General features: G+C 38.4%; 1 protein-coding gene across 4 annotated transcripts; it reads left to right on the plus strand.

Moving 5' to 3' along the window:
• Positions 1-293: 293 nt before the first annotated feature.
• On the plus strand, positions 294-21,442 carry alg8 (ALG8 alpha-1,3-glucosyltransferase). Of its 4 annotated transcripts, XM_041198514.1 has the most exons (14): positions 321-435; positions 932-1,028; positions 5,555-5,633; positions 7,652-7,845; positions 9,504-9,613; positions 10,344-10,411; positions 10,576-10,702; positions 12,096-12,199; positions 13,825-13,945; positions 14,238-14,377; positions 14,588-14,727; positions 16,092-16,189; positions 18,521-18,593; positions 20,243-21,442. In XM_041198514.1, the coding sequence occupies exons 2-14, from the start codon at positions 1,015-1,017 to the stop codon at positions 20,475-20,477; spliced, it is 1,503 nt and encodes a 500-aa protein (XP_041054448.1). In that variant the 5' UTR covers positions 321-435; positions 932-1,014; the 3' UTR covers positions 20,478-21,442. The 4 variants fall into 4 exon arrangements, with proteins under 4 accessions (XP_041054446.1, XP_041054448.1, XP_041054447.1 ...); XM_041198512.1 differs by lacking the exon at positions 932-1,028 and having other exon boundaries at positions 294-435; XM_041198513.1 differs by lacking the exons at positions 321-435; positions 932-1,028 and adding an exon at positions 569-624.
• The last annotated feature ends 754 nt before the right edge of the window (positions 21,443-22,196 follow it).

Consider the following 22,196-nt stretch of genomic DNA (forward strand, 5'->3'; position numbering starts at 1 on the left):
GAGTAATTTGGATAGCTGTTGCTTATCAGCCAACAGAAGTTGCTGTCATTGCCTTGAGAGAAACAGGTTTCAGGCTACCACTTGCAAATCAGCAGTGCTGACTTATTAATTGTATCCCACTGGCCTATAGAATACAAGATGTAATAAATCTTTTAAAATAAAAATACTTTAAAAATGATGGAATATTTTATCGATGTTACTTCAGAGGAAGAAAAGTAACATGTTCCCATTAAGTTGTTAACTTTTTGAATACTGCAGTGTTGCCTTCACTTTTGCAGTCACTCAGTGAGTTGCTTTGTTCGCACCAGCTGCATTGTGAGTTTGAATAAAGTTGTGTGAAAGAGCAATGGCGGCGCCCAGTGTGAGCATTTGGAGCTGGTTTGCGCCAGTCGCCTTCGGTGTGACCCTGTTAAAGTGTCTGCTTATCCCTGCTTAGTAAGAGCTACCCCAGATACGGGGTCTAATCTTTAAACTTTTTTTAAAAAATTGTATTGTTCGCCTCACGGACGGACGGGTCTGGACAGAGGAGGGGCCTGTAGATGCGGCTGCTTTAGTTTAAGGGCTAATATTCTGGTTTTTTTAAATGAGAATTTCGTCAAATGTTGCTGAAAACAGGAACGCTCTGTAAGGGTTATGTTTTAACGCTAAAATTAAAGGTTAGATGTTAGAAGTGCATACAATAATGACTTCATTGTCACCAAATCTGCCCCCCCCCCCCCCCCCCCCCCCCGTGTTCTCCATTTCAGCAGCCCCTCTCTGGAGGTAAAGAGTATTGTCCAGTACTTTATACTGCCTTGTGTGTACCTATGAATATTACTGTCAGCTGCTTAAGCGGTGGGGTGGGGGAGACAATGACCTACTCAACCTTGTGTACTCATGCATACACTTTCCCTGGCCATTAATTCGGATTTTTTTTCTCTTTCTTCCCTAGCTGAGGGCCTCTGCAGTCCTCTATTGCTACCCAGGAAGCACATTACAATATTCCTTATTGTTGAAGAGCACCCAGCCTATTTAATGCATCTAGCCAGGTCAAGAAGATCCTATCTGTTACAAACCTGTGGGTCAAAACTGCCCCTTCATTGTGTATATGACTCAGTATCGCATTGCTCGATACATTTATCTAGTGAGTCATCACAGTGGATGAAGGGTTACACCTTTAAACCAAATTGTGTGATTCTGACTCTAAATCAAAAGTAAAATAGGTTCTGCTTGTAACTGTGATTCACTACGTGGAACGCAATAATGTTAAAAGTTAAATTGAGTATTTTAGCTACAGTGTTTGAGCCTTTTTGTTACAAGAACTTCAGTAGGCCCTTGTGCTGATCTCTGACCTAACTCCATATACCTCCCTTTTCTCCATATCCTTTAACACCTTGGTTAACAAAAATCTATCAGTCTCAGATTTAAAATTAACAATTGATCTAGCATCAAATACCATAGAGAGTTTCTAACTTTTACCATGATTTCTGTGTAGAATTGTTTCCTAACTTCTCTCCAGAAAAGCCTGGATTTAATTTATAGGCTATGTCTCCTCGTCCTACATTTCTCAACCAACGGAAATAGGGTATAAAGAGAGAAACTATCAGTTTCCCTTAACATTTTGAAAACTTTGGTCAAATCACCTCTTAATTTTCTAAATTCCAGGGAATACAGCCTTGGTTTGTGTAATCGCCCTTCATAATTTAACCCTCAGAGTCCAGGTATCATGCTAGTAAATCTCTGCTGCACTCCTTCCAAGGTTAATGCTTAGCATATGGTTTCTATAGCATGGTACCCAGAACTGAATACGGTACTCCTGGTGTCTAACCAGGACCTTGTACTGCTGTAATTCTTTCGAGTACAAACACGTTTCCATCTGTTTCAGATGAAGTTACATTGTTTCATAGTTTGCCATTGTGAGATTTGAACTCTTGATACTCTTTTGAGTAAACCTGTTTCCATCTGTTTCAGATGAAGTTACATTGTTTCATAGTTTGCCATTGTGAGATTTGAACTCTTGATCTTGGGGTTACAAACCCAGTACCATAACCACTTGGCTATTTAGCATGACTTCTAACCCTTTCTATTCTATTCCTGTAGATCAGCCAGCATCTCATTATCCATTTTGATTATTTTTTGCACCTGTCCATGACATTTTATTGATCTATGCACATGGATCTCTAAGTCTCTTCGGACCTCAGAGCTTCTGGTTTTTCACCATTTAAAAAGCACTCTGATCTATCCTTTTTAGGTCCAAAGTGGATGACCTTCCTCTTGTCTATATTTCAATCTATTCGCTACAGTTTTGTCCATTCACTTAATCTATCAATATCACTTTTGTAATTTTATGCTTCCATTCACACTGCTTACAAAACTATTTATCTTTGTGTCATTTGGATATATGGCTCTCTATCCCGTCATTGAAGTTGTTAATAAAGTGAATAGTGACGCTCCCACACACATCTCTGCGGGACTCCACTGGTCACATCCTGTCAATTTGAGTACCTTCCTATTATCCCTGCTCTTTGTTTCCTGTTGCTCAGCCAATTTCCTAACCAGGTCAGTATTTTTACTCAATTTTGTGACCTTCAATTTTAGCTAACAGTCACTGTGAGGGACATTATTGAATGTCTTCTGGAAGCCCATATGAATAGCATTCATAGGCAGACCCCTGTCCATTACTTTAGTCACCTTTTCAAAAAAAAGTCAATCAGGTTCATCAAGCATGACCTGCCCTTTACAAATCTGTCTCCGCCTGATCAGTTCAAAATGTTCAAGGTATTCAGTCATTGTATCTTTACTTATAAACTCTAGAAATTTCCTGACAACAGATGTTAGGCTAACTGGTCTATAATTTCCTGGCAGAATGACATGTGCAATTTTCCCATCTAAAGGAATGTTTCCTGAATCAAGAACTTTAGAAGGTTATAATTAGGATATCTATAATGGTCTCACCTACTTCCTCAAAAACCCTGGTCCTGGGGATTTGCCACTCTTTAATGCTTATGTTAATTATGTTGAGTCCCTGTCCCTGATTCAGTACTAGTTTTCTTGGGATGTCCAGCATGCTGTTTTGTTCCTCTACTGTAAATAATGATGCCAAGTTTAGCACATTTACCATTTCCTTATGTTCATTTATAATATCACTTATCAAATTTTAAGGAACCCATATCGCTCTTAGCCACCCTCTTTCCCTGATGTACTTGTAAAAGTATTTTGTATTGATTTTGATGTCTCAAGTTTCTTTTTTTCTTCTTTTGTGGCTCTTGCTATCTGTTTTGTCACCCTTTGCTGTTCCTTGGATCTTTTCCATCCTCTTTGCATTTTCTTTTAATTTTATGTTGTCTCTTCTTACGTTGTCTGTGGCAATTAGGTATTTGGTAATTTAGGAAAATTTAGTACTTTGATTTTGTTAGAGGTTTAAATTGGTTCCACATTACATTGTTTTTTTTTGTACACCATCCAGGAGCAGCACCAGGCATACCTTAAAAAAAAAAGGTGTCAACCTGATGAAGCTACAACACAGGACTACTTGCATGCCAAACAACATAAATAGCAAGTGATAGATAGAGCTAAACGATCCCACAACCAATGGATCAGATCTAAGCTCTGCAGTCCTGCCATATCCAGTCGTAAATGGTGATGAACAATTAAACAACTCAGTGGAGGAGGAGGCTCCACAAATATCCCCATTCTTAATTATGGGGGAGCCCGGAACAGCAGTATAAAAGATAAAGGCTGAAGTATTTGCTACAGAAATGCCGCGTGGATGATCCATCTTGGCCTCCCCCGCATTACAGTTTTCAGCCAATTCAATTCACTCTACATGATAGCACGAAAAGGCTGATGGCACTGGATAGTGCAATAGCTATGAGCCCTGACGATATTCTGGCAATAGTAGTGAAGACTTGTGCTCCAGAACTTGCAGCGCCCCTTGCCAAGCCATTCCAATACAGCTACAACACTGGCACCTACCTGGCTATGTGGAAAATTGCCCAGGTATGTCCTGTACACAAAAAGCTGGACAAATCCAGCCCGGCCAACTACTGTCCCATCAGTCTACTTTCGATCATCAGTAAAGTAATGGAAGGGGGTCATCAACAGTGCTTTCAAGTGGCACTTCCTTAGCAATAACCTGCTCACTGAAGCCCAGTTTGGGTTCTGCCAGGGCCACTCAGCTCATGACCTCATTACAGCCTTGGGTCAAACATGGACAAAAGAGCTGAACTCCCGAGGTGAGAGTGACTGCCCTTGACATCAAGGCCGCATTTGACCAAGTATGGCATCAAGGAACCCTAGCAAAACTGGAATCAATGGGAATCCAGGGGATAACTCTCCTCTATTTGGAGTCATACCTAGCACAAAGGAAGATGGTTGTGGTTGTTGGAGGTCAGTCATCTCAGCTCCAGGACATCACTGCAGGAGGTCCCCAGGTTATTGTCCTTGGCCCAACCACCTTCAGCTGTTTCTTCAATGACCTTCCTTCCATCATAAGGTCAGAAGCGGGGTTGTTCGCTGATGATTGCACAATGTTCAGCACCATTCACGACTCCTCATACTGAAACAGTTCATGTCCAAATGCAGCAAGACCTAGACAATATCCAGGCTTGGGCTGAGAGTGGCATGTAACATTCGCACCACACATGTGCCAGACAATGACCATCTCCAACAAGAGAGAATCTAACCATCACTCTTTGATGTTCAATAACATTGCCATCACTGAATCCCCCACTATCAACATCCTGGGGGTTACCATTGACCAGAAACTGAACTGGACTAGCCATATAAATACTGTGGCTAAAAGAGCAGATCAGAGGCTAGGAATCCTGCGATGAGCAACTCACCTCCTGACTCCCCAAAGCCTGTCCACCATCTACAAGGCACAAGTCAGGAGTGTGATGGCATACTCCCCACTTGCCTGATTGAATGCAGCTCCCACAGCACTCAAGAAGCTTGACACCTTCCAAGACAAAGCAGCCCGCTTGATTGGCACCACATCCACAAACATTCACTCCCTCCACCACTGACGCACAGTAGCAGCAGTGTGTGCCAACTGCAAGATGCACTGCAGGAATTTGCCAATGCTCCTTAGATAGCATCTTCCAAACCCACGACCACTACCATCTGGAAGGACAAGGGCAGCAGATAAATGGGAACACCACCACTTGGAAGTTCCCCTCTAAGTCATTCACCACCCTGACTTGGAAATTTATCGCCATTCCTTCACTGTCACTAGGTCAAAATCCTGGAACACCCTAACAGCACTGTGGGTGTACCACACCACATGGACTGTAGTGGTTCAAGAAGACAGCTCACTACCACCATCTCAAGGGCATGTAGGGATGGGCAATAAATGCTGGCCCAGCCAACGAAGCCCGCATCCCGTGAATGAATAAAAATAATAATGTTTACAGTTCGTTTAATTGATGCGCAGGTGATCTTCAGCAAAAGTGACCGTTAAGCGATAACAACTGATTAGGTGTATTTATCATTTCAACAGTCTTGTTTGGGAAATTTATGTCACTGATTTATTTCCATGAAATGCTTAATTATTATTTAACTATTTCAATTGTAGTCATTCAACAGACTTTGAAGTCCACAGAAACTGGCTGGCAATTACTCACAGTTTACCTGTTTCACAGTGGTATTATGAAGTAAGTCTTTATGCTTTAAAGGTAGCTTTATGATACATGAAAGATAAGGGTGTCCAATGATAATTCAATCATTTCCGTCCTGTCCTTTCAGTCATGATATGAATGAGAAAGGCCATTCAGCCCATTTTATTTGGTGCATTCAAAAGATCTGCATTTCGAATCATCATAACATCCAGTTGTTTCTTAAATGTTTCCAGACTTTTTCTTTCTCTAGAAACTCTTTCCATGACCTGAACGCTTTTATACGAAAGCTGCAGTCCCAAATTTGCCTTCTGTTGGCTTAGACCTGTGCCCACTTACCTTACCACCATTGTTTAACTTGATGCAATGTCCTGAATTTACTGCTGTACCCCACTTGCTAACTTAGATGCCTCTTCGAAGTCTCCTCCATTTACCAGGATAAAATGTACAAATTGCTTAATTATTTCATTGTGACTCAATGCTCTGATTCTAGGGATCAGCCTTTCCCTCTCTGTGCAACATCTCCTTGGCTTTATTGCCTGATTTGTGTCTGCATGATGAATCTGGACACAATACTCAAGGTGCATTTGGAGCTAAACATTGTACAATGGGGTAAAGCCTGGAATGTTTTTAAATGCTTAAATATGCCTGGTTTCTTCATCAAATGTAGCTTTCAATTGCAACAACGTTAGAGGGCACAGCGTGCAGCTGTAATTCAGTCCTCTTTTTAAAACCATCCATTCTGTCCTTATTCTTATAATATTTTAATATTAAAATAGAAAATAGTTAAATAGATAAACTAAAAACAGTATAGGAAGCATCAAATTGAAGTTGGAATGTAGGCGTTTCTCTACTGTACAGATGACACAAACATAGGCACTGTTATGATACCACAGGCAGGAAGATGTCATTACAACATAAGTTTACATGTATAAGTAGTTCTTATTTTAAATGTGGGACATAAGAATTTAAAATTGACAAGTGTAAGCTGTAAGATTTTTATTATATTAAATGGATAATGTAAAATCCAAGTGATATAAAAAATTAAGAACAAAATATGGCTTTAAAATGGTGACAGAATTACTTTTGCTCGTTTTGATCCAATTATCTCTTGTCCTTTTAAATCTTTTTTTATCAGTAGCAGAGTTGGTTGACTCCCCTTGTGCAATGCTATGGGAAATTGATTGGTAAATAGAAACAGATCAAACACTAAATCTAGATTTCAGCTATTTATGGTAAATATATCTATTTTTAAGGCAGAGGCAGATTCTTGACTAACGGAAGTCAAAGGTTATCGGGTAGGCAAAATGTGGACTTGAGACCACAATCAGATCAGCCATGATCTTATTGAATGGCGGAGCAGGCTCAAGGGGCCAACTGGCCTGCTCCTGCCCCTGATTCATATGTTTGCATGCCATTCTGCATTCTTGATTGAAATTTTAAAAATTCTGTAGTTTTCTTTTTTAAATCTGCCTATTTAGATTTGCCATGGACATTCCTGCAGAAAATATAGACTACTACTGTTCACCAATAAATTGTATTTGGCTATTCTATAAACAAATTGTAACAAAACCTGTCTGCCTTTTCTCCTTGACTATCTCCCTGCAAAACCTTTAACAGAAGCTTGTTAACAATGATTTCAGTTGAGCCTGTGATGGAAGGTGAATAGAAAGTCGAAAAAAGACAAATTTAAGTGGGTAAGGGGAAAGAACAGAGAAGCAGGAGTCGAGACATTGCTCTTTTCACAAGTCACTATATGCATAGTAGGTTAAATCTATAGCTTTCTCCTGCATTGTAAGATCACATGATTGCATAAGACCACTTAAAGTAATAGCCATTAGCAAAAATAATCATTTAACCAAAATCTACCAAATGCTGCATTTGTCATGATGTTTGCTTGAATTTAATAAACATCATCTTTTAGTTGATCCAAAATACTGAATTGTAAATGCAATTATTAACTTTATTAGTAACTTCTGTTTTCTTCTCTCTCTCCATTACTCCTCATCCTTCTGTTTCCTCCACCCACCCCTCCCCGCCTCACCCACCAAATGTAGGCAACCTCGCAGTGGACTTTGGACTATCCACCATTTTTTGCGTGGTTTGAATATCTACTCTCCCTCATTGCACAGTATTTCGACAAGGAAATGCTGGTTGTCCAGAACCTTAATTATGCCAGTAACGCAACAATCCTATTTCAGCGACTTTCAGTCATCCTCGTGGATATTGTATTTATTTATGGAGTAATAGAGTATGTTTTAATATTACCTTTATACTTACTTTAAAAATGCTTGTGTTCTATATTAGTTGTTTAGCAAGTATAAGAATTTGATAGTTAAACATCAGTAATCATAAAATATTTGTAAAACCACTAACTCTGAGAAATGAAGGATCACTAAATGTTTAAAGTGTTGATTTCAAAAATTATATTTTCCTATCCTATCCTGAAAGTGATAACTCTTTTTGTGATATGGTACCATGGTTACTGGTACTATTCTAATATCAAGCCCAAATGGTTATTCTTCATCTTTTGTGTCAGTAGTCTATTCAACAATGAAAGAGCATTTCCTAAGCACAGTGAAGCTCATCTGATCTCCACATGTGCACTTTCAAGTGCGGATCAGCCTGGTGACATTATAGCCAATTGCACTATTCCAACTACTGCCCTGCCCAGGGTGAGTCCAGCTAACTCAACATATATGGGATTGAACATTGGAACCTTTGTGTGGCTCAGTATCACGCTGGGTAATGCATTAACCACTAAGCCGTCTGAAGAGCTTAATTTTAATTATTTATAATCACATCAAGTCAGCCAGCAATATGACTGCTTAGCTTTCAAACAAAGGTGTACAGTCAGTCTCAAAAAGCGTTTGGCGTTGCAGCTCATTTGTTACATCTCAGTAGGGAACGTTCTGTTTACATTTGGCTTTGTGTTTTGAAAGAAAAAGCTAACAAAATAAAATCATGGCTCCTGGTGCCCGGTCATTGCTGATGAGAAATGTATATCTCATCCTAATTCCTGTGATATGGGAATAACGATGAGGATAGTGCAACATAAAGAGACTAATCAGCAACCATTGTTTTAAATACTATTTAATTTTAATCCTCTGCTGCTTTGAGTTATCAGTCACAGTTATGCTGTTGAAGAGGGAGCTGGGGTAAAGTCCAGGTAGTTCCCATGCTATCCATGTAGGTTCCATATTCTCAGCAGCTAGCTGAAGAATATTGTTGTTGGAAAGTTGAGAGCTGGTCACCATGCCTCTTACCTGAGAATGGCATATGACCAAAGAGAGGTCAATGGAAAAGGAGCACAATTCCACATACATTAAGTGATATATTCTCACCCTTAAAAATGTATTTATAGTGTTTGTTTTAAGAAGTTACATTAACGGCAAGCCTTTCTGTTTGTCCCTACTAACATTTTCCATCTTAATTCTGGTGTTTTAAATATTTTTAAAGGCATGGGTATCTTTGGAATTAACTTTGTGACCTTTTTAAATTTACATGATCAAAAGGCAAAGCAAAATCCTCTACCTCATTGCTTTGTACCATTTTTCCTTTTGCAGTTGGAAACTCTCCTAAGATTAGAGGAAAGCACATCAGCGCCTTACAGTGGCTGGTGATCAATATTACAAGCTGTTTTATTCTTTAGAAATGCCACATTCAGAATATACTGTTATGGTCCTTCTATAGTATGTACAACTGTAAAATGTGCAAAAGAAAATCCCTCTCTTGCTATTTGTTTCCATCAGTTTTGTTGTCTGCACAGTAACTGCAATTAGAAAGCAATTCAACACATGATCCCAGAGGCGAAAGATGTGTGTTAAACCACTACACTATCTAGTTCTCAGTAGAATAAAATGAAAAATGAATAATCCGTAAGATATTTTTATTTGTCCTATTTTAAAGATGTTGTAAGTGTGTAAATAGAACAAAAGAATCAAAGGAAACGATGGAGAGACCAGCTTTTATACTTGCAGTGCTGTTACTTTGGAACTTTGGATTATTGATTGTTGATCGTATCCTTGCATTATAAAGTGCATCTTTCAAAACAACTATTGAGTAATATTTCATAGATTCTAATGCCTTAAGTTAGCTTCACTTTTCTCACTATGACAAAACATTATTGTTGTTCCTGGCTAGTTTTAGTCCGTGTAAATATGATGTGCTTTAACTTAAATTAATTTATAACATTTTAGTCTATTTTATAATGGTAGAGACTGTGGCCATATTTATTGTTAAAATGTATTATTTTAAATCATTACCACCATGCTATTGGTGGTGATAGTAAAAATGAGTTTATTTCAACAGCACTTCATCTAGAGGACTTTATTTACCTGATAGTTTTGATACCTTTAATGCTTAACAGAGTTCTACTATTTGCTAACTTAGTTGTGAATGTTTTTTGTGGTATCTTGACTAATAGCACTGCCATGTGGTGCCATGGTTAATGATAGGACATTGCAACATGCCCAGAATCCCACATACTGCTGCTTTCCAGCTCAGAAGCCACTTTGGAAAGGTAATTTCCACAGGATCAGAGCTTAGAGGGAGATTCATCTTGAATGACTTTGATAGCAGCCAGAGAGCAGATTTCCTTTCTCAGATTTGGATGGTGCGTGACAGGGGGAGAACTAGGAAAGAAGTGTTGACCTTATTTTGAAAAAAAACTTCTGTTTTTGTATGTTTTTCTCTCTCTTCCAACTCTAACACATGCATACACAATATTATTCCTTAATTCAAACCCAGATATTCATTTTCAGTACAATGGTTTCTTATTTGGTTTGATGCTTCTTTCTGTTGCAAGGATGTTTCAGGTAATTTGAGAATTTCAGTCTAACAACTAATAAATAGTTGAATGTTATTCTCCTCAGTGCTTGCTGAAGGTATGCATTAATCACAGGAATGTGAACAGACTTAACACTCATGTTAGAAAATAACACAAAGGACTCAATACCTGAAATATTTGGTTTTATTACAGGGAAGACATTTGGAAAGTGCATTACTATTTGCAATCCTGATGAACTTTAAACATGTTTTTCTGTATGTGGCTCCTGCCTATGGTATTTACCTACTACGTTCATACTGCTTCACTGACGACAAACTAGGTATTGAACCCTTTTTTTAACCATTTGAGATAATATACAGCTATGTTTAGTTCTTCAGTGGATTTTCATTTGTAAAGTGAAAAGCAGGGAACAATTATGGGATTGGTGCCAAGGAGAGCTGAAAAGAGCGAAAAACATAAAAGCAAGAAAAGTGGAGTAGGAAATTACATTAAACCAGATGTGTCCTTTGTGAAATGATCACAAGATAATTACAGATGATGAAGGCTCATCTAAAATTCATTCATCGAGAATGATCCCAAGGTCCCTCAATTGCAGTATCTAATTGCTCCTTAAAAGATTCCATGGTTTTTCCAACCACTAGGTGTCCTGCAAAGGCACTATAATAATATGATACAACTGAGTGACTTGCTAGGTGACTTCAGAGAGCAATTAATTATAATTAGTATCAGAAATTTACAGAAATCATGTTTTTGGTATCTAAGATGAGTATTTGAAAGCTAAATCTCTAATTCCTGCTGAATTTGTATTCCTATGTTCACTTTTAACCATTGTGCTTCTTTGTATAGGCCAAGTTTTATTTTATTTTGCCTTTTAGCATTCTGATTCATTCTTGTGCTCTCATTTTTTTGTAAAGTAGTTTTACCATAAGAAGCATTTTTACATGCTGATCAATTCAGGAAAATTCCCCTCTCTCAGGCAACCAGTTTTCCTTGGGTTGCAGTCTGATATTAGTTTAAAGAAGCACTGACATAGAAATGTCATAATTTCTTCAAATATTTAACTAATTTTCCATTAAATATTCTGATTACCTCAACTGCAATACACACACATACAGTAAGCATGGGAGACCCTTATAAATTGTTGCATGAAAATATTTTTTTGACTCTGTCCTTCATCCTAGTAATGTTAACATTATTGTTTCCTTTTATGAATTTATTGACCAATAATACCATTTTAATGAATGTTCCCCAAAAGTTCAAGAATAGTTTTATGACCATAATTTTTCCAGGCCCAAATATTAGGGTTAAGAACAAATGGATATGTAAACTTGTTCTGCTGATCTCGTGAAAGTTTTTTTTCTGTTAAAGATTAATCATTAAACTTTTTCAACTGTTAATTCGCCTGTCTGACATTCGGTCATGGTAACCTATTCAAACTGACTACCCCACTGTGGCACTCTGTGTTTATATAAAAGTATTTGTTTAAGAACCAAGTGAAATGGATAGAACAAAGATGACGAATTCCATTACAATATTTGGAACCATCTGATTTTTTTTTTAATGGATATGGATGGTGAATATTACTTTTTGGTATTTGAAATGTCTCTTGTCATTTAATTTTGTCATTGCCTGGCTTGTAACTAATCAAACCTTTTTTTGTAATATCCTCAGCTTATAATTTGTCATTTTTGTTTCTTGTGTTTATTTTTAAGATGGATCTATCCGGTGGAGGAGCTTCAGCTGTTCCCGTCTTTTTGCCTTGGGATTTATAGTCTGCTCTGTTTTTGCTGTTTCTTTTGGGCCCTTCATAGCCATGGTAAAGATGAGCTTGATAAATTCAGTTTAATGCCTTCTTCTGTACTTTATACTTCACTGCATTTGAACTGTCATTTTGATGTTCTCTGATTCCCATTGAGCACAGTTTTATTTATATAGCTGAAAATTGTGCAGTTCTATTGCAGTATCAGAAGACTCTGGTGTCAAACTCATCGTCGTGTTTGTAATTTGTTCCCTGTGGACATTAGCCCAAGAGCAGAAAGCATACTTGATATACTTGGGGACGTTTAGAGCAACTCTTAAAGGGCTGCTGAAATTATTTACAAGGATGCAGCCACTTAAAGTGGCTTTGTATCAGGGCAAAAATTATTTTGGCCTTGAAGACTATGTGCAGAGTAAGAAACTGGAAGATAAAAGTCGAGATAGTAAATTGAGTCATTGGGCAAACAGTAGAGGGCACAGTAACGGATTCATTATCATGGATGGATACTATTGCATGAGGTGGGTACAGGAATGTTGTTTCATTTGGCACTCCAGGACACCCTCCCCAAAGACAACAGCACATGCCCAGAAAGAGGTAGCAGCCAAGTTGAAGGCTGCATACATTATGTACAAGACTTGGGAAAGAGATAGCAGAAGACACCATACTTCTAGCAACCTGACAAGGTAAGATTACCTAACAGCATCATGAAGAAGATGGATGAGCCAAAAACGTTTGCCACATCATCAACCTCTTTCACATTTACTGTTCATCCATGCCAAGCCCAGTATATTCCCACAGCTCATGTATACCATGCTTCAGCAGGGCATGCATTTAAATTGCAAATTATGGTTGAAAGCTTTACCATGCTGACATCTTCTAGGTGCTGATGGTGTCATCAGGGAGGATGGCTTAGAGGAGCTACTGAATTGGACGATGTGAAATCTTGAGAATGATATAATAAAAATGTTGCTGATATAACAGATATTAATTCCTGTATCTTTAATTATATAAATTCAGCTTTTACTCTTCATTTTGACCCAACGACAATGAAGAAATTACAATACATGTCCAAGTTAAGATGGTGTGTGACCTTGAGTGTTGACTTGGAGGTTATACTGTACCCTTGAATCCGCAGTCCTTATCCTTTGAGTGTCAGGGAAGTGCTGTTGATGGAACCTTGACATTTTGCTGCAGTACATCCTGCAACAATGGTATGCCAGTGGTAGGAAAGGTGGATATTTAAGCTAGTGCATGGAGTACTGATCAAGTGGATTACTTTATCCTGGATGTTGTTAGCTTCTTAGTATTGTTGCAGCTGTACTCATGATGGCAAGTAGAAAGTACTCCCTCACACATCCTTTTTGTGCCTTGTAGGTGGTAGAGAGGTTTTGATAGTAAGGAGGTGAGGTAAGCCACTCATCACAGAATAGCAAGCCTCTGGCCTGCTCTTGTAGCCATAGCATTTGTGTGACTGGTTCATTTGAGTTTCTTTCCTCATATTGGGCAGAACATCAGGATATGCTTAATTTTAAAATAACTAATAATTTAAAATAAATGTTAACATTTCATATATCAAGTAATATACCAGGCATTACTTAAAAATATGATTCTGCAGAAAAGTTTTGAGGCAAAGATACAGAATTCACAAGCTGTTTATTTATTGATGCTTATTTCTTTTCCAGGGTCAACTGCCTCAGGTGCTTGCACGACTTTTCCCCTTCAAGCGAGGTCTCTGTCATGCATATTGGGCTCCAAATTTCTGGGCTTTGTACAATGTGGTGGACAAAGTATTGTCTGTCATTGGTACGGTCTAGTTACATTTATTGAACATTTAACACATAAACATCTAAGACATTTAGCGTGCTGGTCTCTAAGACATAGTGAATGATAGGGGGAATAAATTCTTTATCTGAACGTTGAAAACTAACAATTACCCAGGAAATTATATTTTCATAGTCCTGAGGTTTACCAGATCAAAGTTCGTTATCTTGCCAGTTGCTGGTGTTATTTCCATAACTATCATATTAAATTATTTTATCAAACAGAAAGCTAATGTTCCAAATAACTGACAAATAATTTTCATTTACCTGTACAGATGTAAAGTTACAACTACGGGATCCTACCAAGCTTTCAAAGGCATCAATGACAGGAGGTTTAGTGCAGGAGTTCCAGCACACTGTCCTACCTTCTGTGTCACCATTCACAACATTGGTCTGTACATTGCTTTCAATAATGGTCAGTACCAGCACATGCTTTCTCAGTGAAACATGATTCAGTTGCGATTCTTTGGTCTTTATTTTATTTTTTGGCATTGGTTGATTTGGAGATAGTAATTTTCACTTGATGAGATGAGTTTCCTGCAAAATGACCAGTAGAAAACATTAAATGATTTTTGCTTCAATTATTAACCAATGTCTTATACCTCTCCATATCTCTTGTTTCAAGCCTGCTATTCTCCATCTTTGGTTAAGACCTCGAGGACCGAGAGGGTTCCTTAAATGCCTAATCCTTTGTGCACTGGGGTCGTTCATGTTTGGCTGGCATGTGCATGAAAAGGCCATTCTCATCGCTATACTACCTTTGAGGTATCTTAAATTTGCTAGCTTAGTGATGCTGTTTAATACTACTGTAGTAGTTTTTTTAATATCAATAATGGAGATTCTGCTACAATGTTAGAAGCAGAAATGGTTTACAAAGGTAATTAAATTAGATCTTGATATAAGGAGCCCCTCGGGCACGAATGGGGTAATGAGTTAGTATATGCAAGCCACTGGTAATCCAGCCCCTGATGTCCTAGCACCTCAATTATATTCTCGCATACATTTCTTATTTGCTGGTTTGACCTGTTTGTGTCTTGTGGAGCTGGAGGTTTAGCAGCAGGTAGCATTGTTGCCTCATTGGTGAATAAATGTTAAATCAAAACATCTTGTCCATTAGTTTTAACGACTGCAACATATGCTAAATCAGTGGAAAAGTGGATTTCAATTTTAAGTGACCTTTGAGGCTCCGCGGTACTCGCCAAATGTTTGGGCTCTCCTGGATTTGCACTCTGTCCGTTAGCTCTGGCATCTAGATTTAAATACTAGTAGGATGGAAATCCCTTCTCGCTGATGGCTGTAAATGCATGAAATGAGTTTGGGCCCTTCAGTCCAGCTCTTAGAATGGATAGAACAAAACTGACCATAATTGGACACCAAACATGAATAGCTAATTTGGGAAATAAAATTGTCACATTTGTGTAGCCAACCATGCTATTCCATTCATCCATCCATGTGAAGCAAGCACATATGCTGAGGTACTGGAAAAACATCAGTTACCCTGTACAGTCAAAATTGTTACTGTGGGACAACCACCTAAAGTTCATTGATGTGCTCTAATATGTTTAGTATTACAATTTAATATACTAAGACTGTTGGAAAGCACAGTAATAGGATTGGTACAGGATTTATTTCTAAAGGTGCAATTATTTGCCCTTTTTCATGATATTAAAAAGTGATTTGCAATGACTGAAAGTGGTAATATAACTTCAGAGTCAAGTTGGTGATCCTTCTCCTGATCACACAAGGCCAGAATCTTAAGTGCTCGAAGCAAGCATCATGTATGGCTTAAGTCCAGCCCAGTGCTAAGTACTCTAAAGTACTCAGTTGGCCCATTGGATATACCAGAACCAGAACTTTATAAACTTATTCTCTTAAGCTTATTCCCTCTTGTTATTTTTTAAATTTTTCAGAAAATAATTGACTCCTATCCTTATCTCATGACACTAAGTAAAGCTGGTGCTGGAAAACATTCATCCTACACAAGATGTGATTCCACCCCCATAATATACAGTAACGTTGGAGTAAATGAGTTATCCTATGAAGCAAATAAAATAGAAGTTGTATCAGAATTTTTCTCAGTTCCGAAGAAGCTATTCTTATGTTGCAATATTTTTCTTTTAAATCCGTAGTCTGTTTGCTGTGGAAAGTAGAAAAGATGCTGGAACATATCTCATCTTAGTAACAACAGGGCATCTTTCCCTCTTCCCACTCCTCTTCACAGGGCCAGGTAAGGATAAGATGCTCATTTACATTTTGAAACTTCTTTCTGTGGACGCACGAAACAAATAGATGCATTTTATGCACTGTTGCCCCTCACTTTAAGAATGAAGTGAAAATATCTTCAGTTTCTTTGACTTAGTGACTTTGCCTGATAAAATGCTAAGATGTACGACTGGAATGTTAAATTTCTTAAAGCTAGTTGGTGAATGAGGAGACCAGAAGTCAGTCTTTACTCAGTTTTAGATCTATTCACAAAGTGATACATTAAAAATGTATAGCTCCTAACTCTACAACCCACCACCAAAGTCAATAAGTGTCTATTTATACTCTTGTAAGTATAGTTAATAGACAAATGAACTAATAATTGAATTAACTAATTAACAGCCCTTTTTTAAACCGTGAACAGGGCTTCGTCCCTAAATGGTCACGAGTCACTGACCTTTCAGTCGCACTGACCTGTTTCAGCCAACTGGCACCACCCACACAATGAGTCCGAGTTGCTGTTGTATATTGTGGTCTGGAGCAGTAGAGGCTCCAATTTTTTTCCTTTCCATCACGTGGCTGAAAAGGAATCTCTCCTGCTCTTGCTGCCTGTCATAGGCATATTTTGGGAGGGTTTGCAGATTGACCCTCCATCTGTTTGACCACATTATGAACACATCAAGTCCTGAAGTGGGACTTGAATCTGGGGCTTCTGAATCAGAGGCAGGGATGCTACCACTGCACCACAAGACCTCCACTGTCTCTTTATACTCTTTCGAGTAGAACAATTAAACAAATGAACACATTAAGTAAATAATTAACAGCCCCTTAAAAGGAAGTGTCTCTTTATAGCTCTTTTAAAGATCGACCCTAGGGCCTCAATTATTTACGATCAATATTAATGACTTGGAGGAGGGGGCAGAGTGTAATGTATCCAAATTTGCTGACGATACACAAATAGGTGGGAGGGCATGTTGTGATGAGGACATAAGGAATTTACAAGGGGATATAGACAGGTTGAGTGAGTGTGCAAAAACTTGGCAGATGGAGTTTAATGTAGGAAAGTGTGAGGTCATGCACTTTGGCAGGAAGAATCAAAAGGCAGACTATTATTTAAATGGAGAGAGACTCCAAAAATGTGCAGCACAGAGGGATCTGGGTGTTTTCGTGCAAGAAACACAAAAATTTAGCATGCAGGTGCAGCAAGTAATTAAGAAGACAAATGGAATTTTGGCCCGTATAGCTAGGGGGTTGGAGTTTAAAAATAGGGAAGTCTTGTTTCAACTGTACAGGGTGTTGGAGAGGCTGCAATTGGAATACTGCTTTGGTCCCTGTATTTAAGAAAGGATATACTGGCATTGGAGGCAGTTCAAAAGAGATTCACTAGGCTGATTCCTGGGATGAAGGGCTTGACTTATTAAGAATGGATAAACAGGTTAGGCCTTTATTCATTGGAGTTGAGAAGAATGAGGAGTGATCTTATTGAAACATACAAGATTCTGAGGGGGCTTGTCAGGATAGAAGTTGAGAAGATGTTTCCACTAGTGGGGGAGTCTCGAACTAGGGGACATAGTTACAGAATAAGGGGACACTCATTTAAAATTGAGATGCAAAGGAATTTCTTTTCTGAGAGTAGTAAACGTCTGGAATTCTCTACCTCAGAGACTTGTGGAGGCTAGATCACTGCAAGTATTTAAAGAGGAGATAGATTTTTGAAATGTCGGGGAGTTGAGAGCTATGAGGAGCTGGCACAAAAGAGGAGTTGAGGCCTGGGGCAGATCAGCTATGATCTTATTAAATGGGGGACAGGCTTGAAGGGCTGAATTGCCTACTCCTGCTCCTATTTCTTATGCTCCTAACCTGTCAATATAAACTATAACTAGATTCCTAGAATAAATTTGATCACTTTGGCAGTGACCTGATGCAGCCTTGTAATTCATTTTCCATGTCTCATAAACATGTAACATGGTTCAGAATTAAGAATGCTTATTTCTTTCCTGCATATCTAAGAACCATTTCTAATGCAAAATTGGCCACAAGAGGTTTGTGGTCGGTAGAATGTTCATTTCTTTTCTGCATACCTAGGAAACATTTCTAATACAAAGTTGGCCACAAGAGATTTGTGGTGGGTAGTATATTTCACACTAAAAATGTCATAAACTGATTCCATGCTTTTTGCAGGCAATGAACTCAAAGCCAGAGAACTGGGGCTATGAATATCTAGCCTTATCTTCGACTGTTCCCTTCAAGTGTGACTCCTTGCTGACAGCGTAGGACTGGTGAATTACTCTCGTATGTAATGCATTGTATTCAATCCAGTGTTTTTGATTTTGTACTGGTCTTTTATCCTTTATAGAGATGCCACTGAAAATCTGCCTCATGCTGCTGTTCACTGTATATAGTTTCTCTGCGCTGCAAGCTTTGTTCAGGTGAGTTGAAATGCATCTATCCCTCCCTAGAAATCAGTGCTAAACATTCTGCTATAGAGATTATGATGGTTCAATGTTATCAATATTTAAATGTTGTAATTACTGTTTAAATGGGAAAGAAAGTCTAGAGAGAGATGCGTTTTGTTGAAATGACTTCCTCAATTTTGTAAAAGCTCTATTTTATCCGCATGGAAACCTAAATGTTCCTACCTTTTGGGCTGCCATAATATGACAAATAGGTAGAATCCCTGTGCATCTTGGAGCAGCTCCATGTGGAACAGTAAACAGGGTTTTGAGAAATTACTTAAGACTGAAGATTTCCTCCTTTCCTTTTTGTCACTTTAAAACAACTCCAGCTCAATGTATTTATTTATTTTATTTTAAGTAATTTCCTTTTTCATTATCATGTTCTTAGTTTGCCCAAATGACACACCATCCCTCAGTGAAGTGTACAGGGGAGCTACTCCTGAGCTTTAGCACTGCAGTCCTCGATCCAGTTGATAGGAAGCATCCTCGAGCACCTTTTCCCTTTCTGTCCCAATCATGTTTAAGTATCCAATCTCCACTTGGCATTGCTCCCTGATGGCGCAGCAGGCTTCGGAAACTGGAAATCACCCCAAGGCCTTTCACAGGGAATATTAGCAGACAATTTTTCACACTGAACCACTTAAGGAGGTATTAAGATAGATGGCCAAACTCTTCGTCAAAGATAAAAACAAAAAAACTGCGGATGCTGGAAATCCAAAACAAAAACAGAATTACCTGGAGAAACTCAGCAGGTCTGGCAGCATCGGCGGAGAAGAAAAGAGTTGACGTTTCGAGTCCTCATGACCCTTCGACAGAACTTGAGTTCGAGTCCAAGAAAGAGTTGAAATATTATATTATATTTCAACTCTTTCTTGGACTCGAACTCAAGTTCTGTCAAAGGGTCATGAGGACTCGAAACGTCAACTCTTTTCTTCTCCGCCGATGCTGCCAGACCTGCTGAGTTTTTCCAGGTAATTCTGTTTTTGTCTTCGTCAAAGAGGTTGTTTTGAAGGAGCACTTTAAAGGATGGAGAGGCTTCAGGGAATTCCACAGCTTCGGGCCTGGATAGCCTAAAACAGCCCATGGTGGGGAAAAGGAACATATTTGTTGCTCCATCCTGTTGCACATGGAGCTCCAAAGAACTGTTCCACTGCAACTTTTGAGCAGGTATTGTTCTTTATAGACAAACTGGAAATGTACAGCAGGCCTGCTAGCATTTATAGAGAAAGATTCTCTTGTCTTCAGATGCTGATTGATCTGCTGTATATTTACAGCAATTTTCTTTCTTTTTATAACTATTCTAGATGGGAACTAATGCAACAAGGGCATAATATGCTGTATAGATCCATAGACATTTACCCAGAACATGCTGACAGGGTACAGTAACCTCTTTTGGTTTAACAATTTCAAAAAAGTTAAAACGATGTGCGCTGTTGAACACTCACCGGGTCAGCTGAGCTTCATCTTAACTAGCAATATCTGCCTCATCTTGTTTCCACAGAAGTTCCCACAAAGTTTCAGATTCCATTTAAATATGTTCAATTTTAAACATTAAGTTTATTGGGTTAAAAAGTAAATGTGGTAAATCCACTAAAATCTAACTGAGCTTGTTCCCTATCTAGGAAAGAGGGATCACTTCTAAACCTGCCTGAATTCATCTACCTCAGCGGTCTTATTCCCCTGCAAGTTACTTGTGAGATCATTTATCCCCTAACCCCCTGGCAGCAGAGGTTTCCCTTTGTGCCACTGTTGCTCATCTCCGTATACTGTTCACTAGGAGTTACCTACTCTTGGATTAAACTGTACATTTCAGTCCTGAGGGAGCCAAAGACTGACAGAAAGTTGAAAGAACAGTAGTCGATGGACTAGCTTTTTCGCTTTATTTGGATGTATGAATATGCTGTTAACTTGGAGTTACAATACTGGAATCAAGGCATGGACACAATACAGGAATCATGGTATGGACACAATACAGGAATTATGGCATGAACACAATACAGGAATCATGGCATGGACACAATACAGGAATCATGGACATAATGCAGGGAGCGTGGCCGTAGTCCAGTGTTGGGGCCTTTGTAGCTGTGATGCCGACCTTATTTTACTACAGATTTTGAAAGCATTAATGCTGGGAGGGGCATGATATTTCAATTATGGATATATTTTCAGTACCCTTAATAATTGCATGGTATTGTGTCTTTGTTGATGTTTAAGATTAATTTCATTAGCCTGAAAAACTGTGTCCTGGTGATTAAAGGTTTGTCTTTTTTTTTGTCAACCTACCCACTTTATACCATTGGATGCTAAATTCTTCCACTGTATTTTGTGATGCAAAATTCAGTACTTTGTGACTATTAATTATATTGATAGTGAATTTTTAAATAATAGATCAGCTTCACTCCTGCAAGAACTGCATTAATCTTTTTTTTAAGTTGAGATATACCCTAGACCTCCAAAAATTTATACAAGCCTGTCTTGGTTGAACATTTTTGAAAAACTTCGACTGATATGTCAATCGTTATTTTTCTCTTGAGGACCAAAAATGATGTTATGGATATCAGCTTATGTGTATGCTCCCCATTAATCTTTGTACATTGTGAATTGTAAATGTAACATGGAAAGGTGTTTATTTTATAAATTGAATCACATTGGAGTAACTACAATTCAAAAACAAAAGAATTTAAGTGCAGAATAAATTTATTTTCTTATTTTGTATAAAGGATTACCAGTGAAAGTAGGAACACTTGATTTGACATAATTCAGTCCCAAATGGTTATTGTGAAATTCATTTCATATCACTTAAATAAAGGAGATTGTTTTTTTTTGATGTTTCTAGCCTCCTTTTATCTCAAACCACTTAAAATAGTGTTTGGAGATCAGGCCAAATGTAACATTCACCAGTAAGCCAACAAAATGAAGAAAGGGTGAGATTAGTGATTCTAAATTAAGGCCATGGAACTGAAGAACCTCAGGATGCCCTAAAGTGCTTTACAGACAATTATGTACTTTTAAAGCGTAGTCATTGTTGGAATGTACACCTTTTGATACCTCTGGTCCATTATCTTCACTTGCTTCATGAGTGATCTCTCCTCCATCATAAAATTAGGACAGGGCAATTTGTGCAATTAGCAGCAGTCTTCAGCTCCATTCACAATTCCTCTTAACAATGAAGCAGTCCACGCCAGCCTACAGCAGGACCTGAATAATTTTCAAGATTGAGCTGACGAGTTACAGTTCCATTCTATATGAATACCAAATTGTGAATATCTTGAACATCAAGACAATGCTCCCTCTTGCCTTCAGTGGAATCACCACTGCCAACTACTTAACCATCAACACCTTGGAAGAACGGCACCAACAAAATGTCCTGGCCACAACACGGCAGAGTGACCAGTGGTTCACTTACTGCCCCCGCTCCACTATCTTTAAGGCACATGAAAGAAATGTGATGATAAGCTCACTACTGGACTGAATAGATGTATTTGCAACATTAAAGAAGTTTGACTCCATTCAGGAGTAGAGTCCGTTCATCAGCATCACTGTCACTGAGCTCAATAATCATTCCTTCCAAGACTG

Source organism: Carcharodon carcharias, chromosome 11, assembly GCF_017639515.1.
Source record: "Carcharodon carcharias isolate sCarCar2 chromosome 11, sCarCar2.pri, whole genome shotgun sequence".
Classification (NCBI taxonomy): Eukaryota; Metazoa; Chordata; class Chondrichthyes; order Lamniformes; family Lamnidae; genus Carcharodon; species Carcharodon carcharias.